The following is a 14300-nucleotide window of genomic DNA, read 5'->3' as shown; positions in this document are numbered from 1 at the left end:
AGAACATTCAAAATTTAAATCTTGAAGTTTAAAACAAATATTAAAAACCTGCAGAAAAGAAGTACAGAAATAGGATGCTCCTACATCAGCCATGCATTATGTAACACTGCTGGTCACTCTCACTGGTCTACACCTGCATAAACAGCATAATCAGATTATCTCCATCGCCACGGCTCTTGTTTCTGAGAAACGTGTAGGAGTGCTCTGTAATCCATGATCACACATATGCAGATTAAACCTCTGAAGTGCTGAATAGTGCGGAAACCATCACAGCACCTACAGCTCTATTCTCTCTCCCTCTTCTGGGCCTGTCAGACACAGACTGTCGGGTACAGATACACAATGATTAAGACAGCGTGTGCATGTAGAGTGGGCTACACAACTCCTTAAGCACCTCTGAGTAACTGATGTTACCATCTGTTGGTGTCTAGCAAAGGAATAGTTAAAACAACAATGTACATTTGCTGAAAAACTACTCAACCTTAGACCATCCAAGATTTAGATGAGTTTGTTTCTTCATCAGAACAGATTTGGAGAAATGTGGCGTTACATCACTTGCTCACCAACAGATCCTCTGCAGTGAATGGGTGCCGTCAGAATGAGAGACAAACAGCTGATAAAAACACCATAAGTAATCCACACCGCTCCAGTCATTCAGTTATCATGTAGTGAAAAGTGCTGAAACTAATAAAAAAAGCTGCTGGAAAGAAATCCAACATTCATCCAACATATGACTCCTTTTTCCATAATGTTGTTTTTTCCGGTGAAAAAGTTGCCTCATCTGAATCAGGAGAGAAATAGGACAAAGAAAACAATCCAATACAGCTCTAAACAAATAGGTCAGTGAATTTTAATGTGAGGAAACAATAGAGGATGGACTTTTTTTTTTTTTTTACTGGAGGAAGCGATATTATACAATATGGGCTGTTATTTGGTCTGTAAGAGACAGTTTAAAGTTAAAACATCTTAATGATGGATTTATGTATGACAAACACACAGATTTTCACTTTACAAGACATTAACTGATTATTGTTATGTCTTTATCAGCTGTTTGGACTCTCATTCTGACGGCACCCATCCACTGCAGAGGATACATTTGTTGGGCAAGTGATGATGTAGTGCTAAACTTCTTCAAATCTGCTCATCCTGGATTGCTTGATGGTGAGTGAATTTTCAGCAAATTAAAATTTTTGGTGAACAATTTCTTTAATAGATCTGAGTTACATTGTCACTCATTAGAAATTCCTTTATAATATTGTAAAATGAACATGATGCTCACATGTTGTGCATGAGGAGATATTGTGCAATCAGCTCCAGCGGATGAGCAGGAGATCACATCGAGTGCAAGGTGTGTGTTCACTGAGCTAATCAGACAGCTAAATACCAGCTCACATATTTATATAGGATTACATACACACACATTTACAGTGTCTAAAACAACACAAAGGAGAGCTGTCTCATATGGGTGCTTAGACTGGAAACCAAACCCTGGATTTTAACATTCTGGCTCTGCAGTTTTTGCTTTTCAGGTCCAATTTGAAGACATTTGACATTAAAACAGGAATATAACTTACAATATTTGAAAGGTAATATCCTTTTTTTGCAACTTATAAATATATATCCATCAGATGTTATTTGCACCTCAGTATAAGTAAATTCTAATATACAGTTTGCATCCCATATAGGCAGTGATGTATAGAGTGAATACTGCTCTATTCTAGTTGCACACTTGTACTCATATGTGCATAATTATCCAAACTATTAATTGCATAGTCAACTGAATAATTATCTAAACTACAGCAAAGACTATCAGGGTGCAAATATCTTCACTGTGTTGGCGGCATTATTTAGAGGAATTTTAAAAAAGTGTGGAAATTCATCTTTAGTCCAAAAGCAGGACACAAAGAAACAAACACAGGGGGAAAGTGTAGATACACTCTGATATTATAGCTCCTAAATGTTTTATTTTTGCAAATTCAAAATTTAATTTTAGCACTGCAACAGGCCTTTAAATATGGACATGGAAGCAAACAGTCAGATATAAATGTAAATATATCTTTATAAACCATAAATAATCTGAGGAATAAAAAAAAAAAAAAATCAGTTTTCCAAATAATACAACTAACCTTACAACAACAAGAATAATAGTAATAGTTGAATAATATCATAACATTATAATATTACATTTAATTATTTAGAAAAATAAAATATATTTTCAGTAATAATATCATCATAATAGAAATAACACTTTCTTTTTTAAATTAGTATATATATACTGTATATGCAGACAGACAGACAGACAGACAGCAAAATGTTAGATTTTACAACACGAAAAGTCTCAAAATGAAATTGCTGATCTGGTAATCACCTACAAAAAGTGCTCACTGTTAAGACCTGAAGTTCATTAACTCAGATTTGAATGGTTGTTGCTCTCACAGATGTTTCCCTGGTCAGTAGTGTTTTCCCTGGAGCCGAAGGTTCCCGGCCAGCGCACTCCAGAGGAGCTGGTGACCAACACTTTGATGCTGGAGCTGGGTGCCATGGTGAAACGGACCGAGCGAATCCGGCTGGAGAAGGCAGCAGCGAGTCGCAGACGCCGCAGCTCGTCCTCGGCAGACTACAGCTGGCTGGCCGGCACTCAGCCACACGTCCCCTACGAGCTCACGCCAGGAGACGTGCTGGAGCTGCAGGACCTCTGCGCTCAGATCCCACCTCAGCAGTGTGGGCCGGTAATTGTCAGGTAGGTATCAGGTATCAGGTTATTTTAGTATTAGTAACTGAGAAAATCTTATAGATTTTATCAATAGTTTGAATTATTTTATTTTTATATTTTTTGTAGTCTGTTTTATTGGACAATTTATATATATATATATATATATATATATATATATATATATATATATATATATATATATATATATATATATATATATATATAAGGACCCCAAGTAAAACTAAATTAAGAAATAAGAAATGTTTCCTTGGAAAATTGCTGAAATAAGATCTGGTAGTGTTTTATTTCAGTTAAAGCTTATTTTATTTTAATAGATTCTCTCAGAAAAATAAAAAAATGTATATATATTTTTACTAATTGTTTGAATTAGTTTTTGTTTTTATATTTTCCTTTTTCCTTTTAATTTCAGTTAGTATTTCTTTATTAAGTATTTTTATTGCATTTGTTTTCTTTTTTTAGTTTTTGTTTACATGGCTGTTTTTCTACATTTTAAACTTAAATGAAAATGGGATATCTTTGCTGAAATATGGTTCAGTTAACTAACTAGTAATCAGAAATTTCTTGTAAATTTCACCATTAATTACAAAGAAATGGCTAGTAGTTTAAAGTAGAAAAACTAAAAAGTATTTTCTTGTAAAAGGTCATTTTTACTTACTGTAAAAAAAAAAGAAAAATTACAACAAAGTTTTATTTTTAGATTTTCCTATTTGATTTGAATTTTGCTTAATTATTTTAAATATGTCCATATACTTTTTATTCATTCAGTTTTAGTTTTGTATATCAAGTTGATATCAAGAAGTGTTTCCTTATCTAGCAGAAAGTTTTTCTTTTCTTTATATTTTCTATTAGTTCTGTCAAGGATTATTTTATTTCACGTAACGTTTATTATGTTTTTAGTTTTGCTTAAATCACCCTAGGTACTGACCAATAAGAGGTATGGTGAGTCATGCAATACCTTTTAAAAGATACTGATATTTGTTTTTTGTTTGAAAGGTTCAGGAAAGTAGTGTCAGAGTTTGAGCCTGAGGTGCAGGATGTCCCCAAACTGTTCCGGGGCGTCCTAAGAAACTGCCTGGATGAGCTTCAGGGAGACGCAGAGCTCCAGGATCGGGCGAACCGTTGGGAAAAACAGCGCAGCAAGAGCCTCTCCTTCGTCACCTTCCGATCCAAGTTCCGCACCCTGAACCGTGGAAAGGGAAGCTTCGGGGGGTCCCGCAACAACCTGCAAGAGGAAAACACGTGGTCTGATGAAGACGAGGAAGCAGCTGAACAGGAGGCAACTGCCATACGCACCAGGAAGGGACGGAGCCTCAGCATGCCAGAGATCACTCCTCTTGAGCAGGAGGCCCAGAGCTGAACAAGAAGAAGAAAGATGAATAGACAGAGGAAAGAAGAATTTGAAAAGCTTGAAGGAAATGCAGCCTTCAAGGTAAGCTGCCAATGAAGAGGAAGAAAAATCAGATTCTAGGAGACATCGTGAAAGACAAAAGCTTATGCTTTCTGATTGTAAAACAAATACTCATTTGTTATTTAAACCAAAGAACACGGGTATAGGCATATGTAAGACATATGTTTTTACTTTCTAATGTGTGCTTAAATATTTTGAATATTTGGATGTAAATATAGATGTGAATATTTGGCATAAATGTATGTGGAGCTCACAAAATACATACGGAGTATGACCAGGTCTTATTTCTGAAAGAAAAAAAAAGGGGGGTGGGGTGCAGTTATACGGGGAAGGAGGAGGATTTCTAAAATAAGGGAACAAAATAAGATTTTTTAAAAAGTTATATTTAAACCACAAAAAGTGGTGGGAAAATGTAGATAAAATAACGTTTATATTTTACTGCAAACACAAAATTGGTTAATTGTACACCATTTTTTTTGTTATTATTTTTAAGCACTACAATTTCACCATAAAAAAAATTAACAAAATAAAACCATCAAAAGATGAAAAGTGATGAATTATTAAAACAAAACCAAATTAATTTCCATTATGCACCGTTTTCTTTTAATATTTTTGGCAGGGTTTTTTTTCGCTCCACAAAATCTACAGCCACTGCGATAAAAGCAACATTAGCCATAATCCGTTTCTCAGATGTGTTTTAATATGTACTGTTTGTCCTTACGTTACAACAGTGTCCAGTTTATACAAGAGATGCAGAACGTTCAGCTAAAAAAGCCTGGAAACAAGAGTCTTCGTAGAAAGTGCTCATTAAATAATACACTGTACATCGTTCATGAGTTTGATTTGAGATTATGTGGCGTGTGTGGGAGAAAGAAAGTCTGTGATTTACAAAACTAGAGTTTGACCTTGAAAATGCAGCTTCTATATGAAGAAAACATCATCTCTGCCAGCTCCCTCTCCGGTTTCATTATTCACAGCATCGCAGCATGAAGGAGCTGATCTTCAGTTCTGTGTGCATGTGGCCAATAGTTCATCAGGCCGAGGTTGCTCCTCACAAACGAAGGAAACGCATCCAGTTTCTCTGAGTACAGATCGGTTTTTCATTCTATAGTAGTGTATAAAACACTGGTCTTCATTCGCATCTGGTTTATTCCTGGACTAAGCAAAATCACAAGACCAGGCAACTTCTTCTAACTCCTTGTGTATTTGGCAGAATCAAACTTAAAAAAAGAAGAACCTGAAAGTTTCTAAACCATATATAATATTACAGACCCCATATTTACAGGGCCTGCGATCAGAAGGCCTCAATACTAGAAGGGAGAATCTCATGAAAATGGTAGAAAATGTCAGACTTCTATTTTACCACCCAAAAAGGAAAATTAAGTCTATTTTTTAGGACCATTAAGATATACATACATATTTTTTTTTTTTTTGCTTTTTGGCATTATTTCAATACTAAGCACTATTTCCTCCAAATTTCCCATGAATGTTGATAAACTTATACATTAAATTATAAATTTACTCATTTATAAGAACATTGGTGAGTACACGATCGCATTTGTTGTAATGAATTTAATTTATACTGTTACTAATAATAAAAAAAGATCACACTAGATATAATCATTATCATTATTATACAGCAATTATTTCTTCAAATATTTCATATAAGAACTTAGTTTTCATGAAAAAATGCCATAATGGTCCTAAAATAGACATCACTTTTTGTCTTAAAAATATAATTATAAAAATACAATTATAAATTATAAAATAATTTATAATTATAAATTAATTATATTAATTATAAATAATTTTTCCCTTGCAGCCTTTGGGGTGAAATATGACTCTGATATTTCTTTGTTAGAGATTCACCCATAAATGGCATGTCTTAGATATAAAAACACATTAATAAAGAGTAATGGGGAAGTATTATTATCAGGCTTATTTTATGAGGAGAATCAGGTCTCATTTAATTTACTGTAAAAATGTTATCTGATTATGGACAACACTGTCTGAGAAGAACAAACTAAACCAGTTTGGAGAATCAAACCACTTGGGAAAAAGCCTTCTCTTTTAATATGTGATTATTAATAAGAAACGAAGGCCTGAATGTTAATGCAGATGAAGCTTAAAGAGAACAGAGTGAATCAGAACACCCTCCTCTCTATTTAAATACACAGTAAATCTCCACCTTCTTCAGCATCACCATTATCCTCCATCTCCCTCCAGAGTAAGAGAGCTGAAGTCGGACAGTTGACAGAATTAACATCTGACTCAAGATACTCTGACTAACCCACTAATGAGCATCAGAACCCCAACCCACCCCACTCAACCCAAAGAGTCCGGTCCACTTGTGATTTTGCACATTCGCCCATAAGTCCATTGAATGTGGACTTAAGTCCATTAGTCCATCCATCGTCCTTCAAACCCTTTGGCTCCGTTTTCATCCCTCCTTATGCTCGGGTATATCCTTCTCAGGCGAGGAAGACCACAAAGATGATAAAGAAGATGATGAGAACAAGGAATATCTTGATCATGAGCCAGCGATTAGAGGAGACGGACTGGAAGTACTTCAGGATCTCGCTATGGGCCATTTCCACATTCAGCTGGGTGTCCTCCACATTGGCATCGATCCTGGTCATCAACAGAATCAGACAGTGAATATGACTTTACAGTCTCTGACAACAACATCATGATTAAATCAGTCTTAATAAATGTTTTGACTTTTTACTCTTTTTTTCACAAATGCACACAAAAGCATGTACCGTATTTTTTGGACTATAAGTCGCACCTAAGTATAAGTCCCATTGGTCCAAAAATACGTCATGACGAGGAAAAAAGACATATATATAAGTCGCACTGGACTATAAGTCGCATTTATTTAGAACCAAGAGAAAACATTACCGTCTCCAGCCATGAGAGGGCGCTATATGCTGCTCAGTGGTAGGCTTCAGGAGCACTGAGCAGCATAGAGCGCCCTCTCGTGGCTGGAGAAGGTAATGTTTTCTCTTGGTTCATTTCTCTTGGATCATGTCAAATTAATTTTGATAAATAAGTCGCACCTGACTATAAGTCGCAGGAACAGCCAAACTATGAAAAAAGTGTGACTTATAGTCCGGAAAATACGGTATTAAATCATCACCTTTTGAAGTGTCACAATCACATTAAGCTACATTGCGCCTACTATTTTTGCACAAATACACCTAAATACATTTTTGACAGTTTGCACACATCAACTGATGCTGACTAGTAAAAAAAGTAAGACTAAGCATTTGTGTGTGGTTTCTACAGCATGTACTGTGGAGTCGGTGGTTTTGCAGTATGTTGTTTCATGTGGTGTGTATGCATTTGTGTGGTAGTCTGACCTCTGAATCGTCTCTTCCTGCTCTTTGACCATGTGCGCCAACTGCTGAAAGATGGAGCCCAACTCCACAATGGTGCTCTCAATGTTCTGCATGGTATCCGCTCGGCTCTGTATATACGAGTCCTACGTAAACATAACAAAAGGACATTTCGTAATGAAAACGGACATTCAACATTTATCATACATGCAAAGCTTCAGCTACAAGCAGCAGCCTAGACTACAATCCATTTCTAATTTCCTGAGGGACTGATACCTGTTCATCGATGAGCTGCAGCTGCAGAGGGTTTGCTCTAGAGTCCATGTCGATGGCCACCTCTCCTGCAAGACTCCTGGACTCATCCTGCATCAGAACTGAGCTATCTGCCAGAACCAAGAAATGAAAAAAGACTTATTAAATACAAAGCAAAGACACCAATTGTGCATACAAAACCATATATAATTTGAGTAATGTGACAAGGTGAATAACTCTGATTTTCAAATAACAAAACAAAAAACACTATAAAATATATAGGTTATAATAATAATAAACATACATACATAGAATTACAAAAATAATAGTAACATTAATAACAGTATTTTAAAAGATTATAATAAATTCAACAAATAAGTTTTAATTTGTGTTTAGTGGCTACATAACTACCATTATTTTATAGTTTTGATCAATTTACCAAGTATAAAATATTTCAAAATGTTTCTGCTGATGGCACTGGTAGTAAATGATTGTATTTTCACAGCACAACACTATTTATACTATATATTAACTAGCCATAAAGCATTATAGCTTTATTGAAATTAAAAGCACTGAATGAAAATAAAACGAAAATAACAGTACTAAAGCAGCCGCATACTGAAGTTATTGGTGAGCAGAGGAGAGGCTGAGACAGGGGCCTGGGAGAAATGCTCTCTTCTGCTGCGCTGCTGCTTCAGATTCTAAACACACAACAGGACAGATATGCTTCAGTTAAAACAAAGTATTGTTCGCTAATTACAACTGAACTAAATGTTATTAAAACAAAAGAAAACTACATGGAACTAGTTTGAAAATCAAAAGAAAGAGCAGGTAGTTTCATAGGACCATGATGCACAGTAAGCACACTTTCTGTGTTTTTGTTTCGCTAAGGCTCCGATTAAATATTTAAAAGTCTAACAGCTGCTTGACACAGAATTGAGGATGTTATAAAAGTGTGGCACTGATCATTAAAAAAACAAAACAAACACTCACCTCTGTTCTCACTTCCAGGACTGACTTGAAATCATTTGACATTGATGCCAACTTGGACTGCAACACAAACATTTACAGATAAGACTGTTTACAGCATGTACTATATCACAGCAGGAAAATGAAAGGTGTGGTGGCTCGTCAAGTCATCTCATGTCAATCAAAACCAGATCAACCACCCCTACTGTCTACAGCAGGGGATATTTGAGATGACGCTTCCTGGAGAGTTTGTTATATGTGTGCACTAAAGGAACATCAGATAGACGATTGTACCTGCAGGGATACAACAATTGTGTTGGAATGTGTCTGGATGTGACGGCCATTTTGCCCACTGCGGGATCGTACGAGGTCTTGCAGCTGCGCTATCTGCTTATTAAGACTGTTGATGTCCTGAGGAGAGACAATATATATCAAGAAGTTGCTCTTACACAGTATGTATGCTGAAGGATTCTGGTAAACAGATACCAAGATTCCTACAGGTAACTTCTACAAGCAAGTACTGAGATTTATATAAATATGATTTCATATGACTGATATGGAGAATGACAACACAGACATCACTAACCTGTTTAATAATGTATGTTAGCTCCTCAATCTCCACTGCTTTATCATCAAACAAAGACTTCCTTTTGGCCACTAGGAGTGAAGGGGAGAAAATAAGTTCATAATGACACCAGAGCATACAGTGTACTTTAGAAATAGATAACTCTATATTAGACCTCGAAGTAAACTAGGGAACCACCAAATAATGGACAAGTGAGCATCAGAACTGTTAAAAATTAAAATACAAATTTTTCCACCATAACAGAGTCTAATACGACAAAAAAATAAGAGCATCCTTAAATCTTATTAGTAATACTGACACGTTACTTACAAATTGTAAGCTTTTCAAGCTTGGCAAATGTGTTGCTCAAGTCTTTCCCAATTCTCCTGTTACAGAGAAACAAAACAAGATTTCAGGGGGGCAAAGTTTCAAGGAAGCAGGACAAGGCACACTGAAGTGAAAAGAACTGTGGGCAAAGACCAAATAGGAGGGATCTGAACTCTTACTTGGCCATAAGAGTGAAGTCACTGCGCTGTTTAATGGCATTAATGGCAGGTTTATTGTGAGTCCCATTCTGAAAAGACAGAAGAAGAAATATTTTTACATGTACCAAATTTAATTTCCTCTAATAGAAGAGATTAAAGAATAATTCAGCCAAAAATGATAAACATATATATTAGGGATGCACCGAATCCAGGATTCGGATTCGGCCGAATACTGGGCTTTTTGATGGGGTTCGGTTTCGGCCGAACCTTAGATTTTTTTTTTCCACCGAACCGAACCCTAGGCTTGCGCTACGCTGGTCGAAGTCACACGACTGTTGATTACGGGATGGTGTTTACATGAGGACCGTTCTGTAGCAATACAGAGCCAGTCACATTGGGCGCTGACGTGGAGATAAGCATTTTTCTCGGTGAGCCTTTGATTCCTCTTAGAGAGGCCCCTATTCAGTGGGGGAAGACAAACCGGCAGCGATTTCCACTGGTGGCAAAAATGGCAAAGATCAACCTCTGTGTGCCACCAACATCTGTGCCAAGTGAAAGACTTTTCAGTACTGCTGGGGACATTCGTTCCCACACTCGCAACCGGCTGTCACCTGTTAATGCAGAGCGTCTTGTTTTTTTAAAGGAAACTCTAATTTCATGTGAAAGGTTAGAGGTTTTACATTAATTTAAATTATGAGGCAGGAGATGTGTGTGATCTTCCGTAATATTTTCCGTAATATTTGTCTACTGTTCTAATTGTAGCCTAGTACTGTTATAAATAAAAACTGCCTACTATTCTGGTTTAAAAAAGAAAAGAATAACACTTTTCTTCGCATTGTTGCCCATTTATTGAAAGGTTTTGGTTTGTACTTGGGTAAGCATAGGCTTATGGTAATTGTCAAAATAGTTTTTTCCCCACTTGTCATCCTGGCATAATGTTGGCTAATCTTATTTTATTTTTATTTTTTACAGTTAAAATAAAATGAAAAATACACTTCTGTGGACGTTGTTTACTTCATTAATGTGTTTTACTGTGTTAATGGAATGAGGATGCGAGTAGGATTCGGTATTCGGTTTCGGCCGAACCCAAAAAATCTTGATTCGGTGCATACCTAATATATATACCTAATATATATATATATAAACATGTATACACACACACACACACACATATATATATACATACATATATATATTATATATATAGTTCAATGCAGATGGTCCATTGGTGAGCAAGTGATGTAAGGCTAAGTTCTCAATTTGTTCCTATCAAGAAACAAACTCATTTACATTTTGAATTTACAAGTGATGTACAGTGGGGGTGAAATAAGTATTTGATCCTCAAGCAAAACATGACTTATTACTTGGTGCAGAAACTCTTGTTGGCAACCAAAGAGGTAAGACTTTTTTTGTAGTTGGTCACAATGTTTGCACACACCTCAGGAGGGATGATCCACTCCTCTTTACAGATTCTCTCTAAATCCTTAAGGTTTCTTGGCTGTCATTTGGCAACTCAAAGTTTCAGCTCCCTCCACAGATTTTCTACAGGATTGAGGTCTGGAGACTGGCTAAACCACTCCATGAACTTAATGTGCTTCTTGAGCCACTCCTTTGTTGCCCCGTAGGTATGTTTCAGGTCGTTGTCATGCTGGAAGACCCATCCATGACCCAACGTTAGTGTTTTGGCTGAGGGAAGGAGGTTCTCGTCCAAGATTTTACAGTACATGGCCCCGTACATTTTCCCCTCTATGGAGTGAACTCGTCCTGTACCCTTAGCAGAAAAACAGTCCCCAAGCATAATGTTTCCACCACTGTGCTTCACTGTAGGGATGGTGTTCTTGGGGTCATAGTCAGCATTTCTCTAGCTCCAAACACAGTGAGTCGAGTTAATGACAAAGAGCTCAATTTTGGTCTCATCTGACCACAGCACTTTCTCCCAAACCTTTTTTGAATCATTTAGATGTTCTTTGGCAAACTTTAAATGGGCCTGTACTTGTGCCTTCTTGAGCAGCGGGATCTTGCAGGTGCTGCAGGATTTCAGTACACTGCGGTGTAGTACGTTTTGCTTGGTGAATGTGGTCCAACTGCCTTAAGATCATTAATAAGCCCCTACCGTGTATTTCGGGGCTGATCTCTCACCTTTCTTATGATCATCTTTACCCCATGAGACAAGATCTTGCACGGAGCTCCAGACTTTTGATTGTTGTTTTGTATTTCTTCCATTTCCGAATAATCAGACCAACAGTTGTCTCCTTCTCACCAAGCTTCTTGCTGATGGTCTTGTAGCCCATTCCTGCTTTGTGCAGATCTTCAATCTTGTCTCTGACATCCTTTGACAGTCTTAGGTCTTGCCCATGATGGTGGGAGAGGTTGCAATGGAAGATACAGATTGTTTGGACAGGTGTATTATACACCTAACGAGCTGAAATTAGGAGTAACTTCTTAAAGTGACAGGACTAATCTGTGATCCTCATGGGCACATAACCAATCTGTGGGAGCCAGAATTCTTGCTGGTTGGTATGGGAACAAATACTTATTTCACTCACTGAAATGCAAATCAATTTCTAACCTTTATATAGACCGTTTCAACAACAACAACAAACATTACTGCACATGCATGCTTTTGTGCCCCTAATTTAACTTCCTGTAGACTTCCAAATAGAATCAATAACAACAACTAAGTAGTCCCTCTAGAGTACGGTAGATTATTTTTCTGCGTAAATCAGATTTACTGAAAATGCAAATTCATTCTGCCAGCAGGAGGTGCTTTAAAGCAGGAGAAACAGAGGTTTCCCCAATAACTGCTGTACACAAAACAGCGCTGAGCTCACAAACACTACTTTAGAATGCATATAACATGCAAGATAAAATGAAAATGACATTGATCATTTAACAGACTAATTAAAGATAGTCTTCCTTCAGAAATAGCCTCATTTAGATTTTTTTAATTTGCAGTACATGCTCATGTTTCTCCAACAAATCCTTTTGGAAAATCAGTCAGTTTTGATATTGTGAGCACTACAAATAAATAAATGTTTGGGAAACAGATCCCACAGCACAACCAACTGAGCCCAACTTCATTCTTCTCATCACCTTAACTTTAACTGTGTTTGTAGACGGCGCTATAGCCAGTGTAAGAAACAAACATAGACCAGAAGTTAACTTAGGGCCAGGTGTGTGCGCCCAATGAAACGGTCTATGTGTTTTTTTTTTGGTTGGTATTCTGTCTCTATGCATTAAAATAAAACTACCATAAAAATACAGACCCTTAATTTCTGTGTGAGTGGGCAAACCTAAATCAGCAGGGGACCAAATAAATATTCCCCCACTTTATTGCTAGATTTTTCTAAATCATTTCCTAACAAAAAATAAAAAATATTGTATGGACTTAAGGTGAGTAAATTGAGCCAATAACAAAAGTGTAACATGAAAAGCTACAAATATAATGACAAATTTACTTGCATAAAACAGAAAATGAGGACTAGGGCAGAAAGCTTTCCTTTTTTTTATTCAAGGGAAGTGTATGGGGATTTACACTGCTTTTAAATAGCTTGCATAGTGCCTTTCTAAAGTTGAGCAGTATCAATCAACTTTTACTTTTGATGCATGAAAAGAGCAGCTCACTTTCTGCCTAGTATAAATAATTTTTCATGACCAAAAGAAAAGGGTCAGCAAATCATGACAAAAATATTTATTTGTTGGGTGAACTTTAAAAACTTTAAATGTAAAGTGTGCTGATATTATATCCTCTAAAATAATATGTAATAAGCAACACATAGTTTAAGCATCTGTGGAAACCACACTGATTTGTGGATTCAATACAAATGACACCACAGTTTCAAATGTATTTAATATTCACATACCTGTAACTGTCTCCCCTGCAGTGACTTACAAGCCGACTGGAACTCAATTGTGCGGTCCCGACACGTCATGATAATGCTGCAGAACCTCTTTCCCTCAACAGTATCAGGATGTGTATATGTGACAGTGAATCTGAGGGGGACCGGCTGCTGTGAAAGTCTCTGCTGGGGCCTTTATGAGGCCAAAGCAAACACTTCAGACTTCAGATGTTACTAAAAGCTTGGAAGAGTTGAATGTTCTCCAGCGACTCCGCACATCATCTGAGGATCACAGAATCAATCAATCAATGACCTGAACTTTGATTGTCAGTGACTACGTTTACATGCTGTTAAGATTCGGGTTATGGTCGGGTTAAGGTCACTATTTGGGTTTCTGAAACTTTCGGGATAACCCGTTTACATGCGTGAGCAGAGAGAGTTACTCCTGTATGCATGGAATGTGTAATCAGTCGCCAATCCCGATGTAAACGGCGACGCACGGTTAGCGTCTGGACGTACGGACAACAAGACGCAATATGCGTCATTTCCGATACTTCTTCCTGTATCCAAAGACAACAACAACAACAGCAGCAGGCGGATAATGAATAGGTATAATATCCCGGTTTTTAAAAACCGGGATATGAGCATATCCGGGTTTTTGCCGGTGTTTACATGGCCGTGCGCGACCGGGTTATTGCTAATAGTCAATG

The 14300-nt window shown here is 37.0% G+C and overlaps 2 protein-coding genes across 2 annotated transcripts in view; one reads left to right on the top strand and one right to left on the bottom strand.

Moving 5' to 3' along the window:
• The first annotated feature begins 1413 nt into the window (after window positions 1-1413).
• On the top strand, window positions 1414-4402 carry LOC132114278 (protein RD3-like). The gene is made up of 3 exons (XM_059522390.1): window positions 1414-1586; window positions 2439-2740; window positions 3728-4402. Exons 2-3 carry the CDS (start codon window positions 2439-2441, stop codon window positions 4089-4091), a joined length of 666 nt encoding a protein of 221 aa, XP_059378373.1. The 5' UTR covers window positions 1414-1586; the 3' UTR covers window positions 4092-4402.
• A 1664-nt stretch (window positions 4403-6066) lies between these two features.
• The window catches only part of LOC132113904 (syntaxin-5-like), an 8827-nt gene continuing 593 nt past the window's right edge, over window positions 6067-14300 (bottom strand). Inside the window, exons 2-11 of the mRNA XM_059521954.1 lie at window positions 13615-13872; window positions 9773-9840; window positions 9597-9652; window positions 9288-9358; window positions 8996-9112; window positions 8726-8782; window positions 8352-8433; window positions 7757-7863; window positions 7505-7626; window positions 6067-6773 (exon numbers count right to left, since the gene is read on the bottom strand). Of these exons, the coding sequence (XP_059377937.1) occupies window positions 6614-6773; window positions 7505-7626; window positions 7757-7863; window positions 8352-8433; window positions 8726-8782; window positions 8996-9112; window positions 9288-9358; window positions 9597-9652; window positions 9773-9840; window positions 13615-13683 (909 nt within the window). The 5' untranslated portion in view covers window positions 13684-13872 and the 3' untranslated portion in view covers window positions 6067-6613. The remainder of the gene's footprint in view (window positions 6774-7504; window positions 7627-7756; window positions 7864-8351; window positions 8434-8725; window positions 8783-8995; window positions 9113-9287; window positions 9359-9596; window positions 9653-9772; window positions 9841-13614; window positions 13873-14300) is intronic.

The sequence above is a fragment of the Carassius carassius genome, chromosome 33, assembly GCF_963082965.1.
Source record: "Carassius carassius chromosome 33, fCarCar2.1, whole genome shotgun sequence".
Taxonomy (NCBI): Eukaryota; Metazoa; Chordata; class Actinopteri; order Cypriniformes; family Cyprinidae; genus Carassius; species Carassius carassius.
This window is presented reverse-complemented; position numbering and strand designations above follow the sequence as displayed.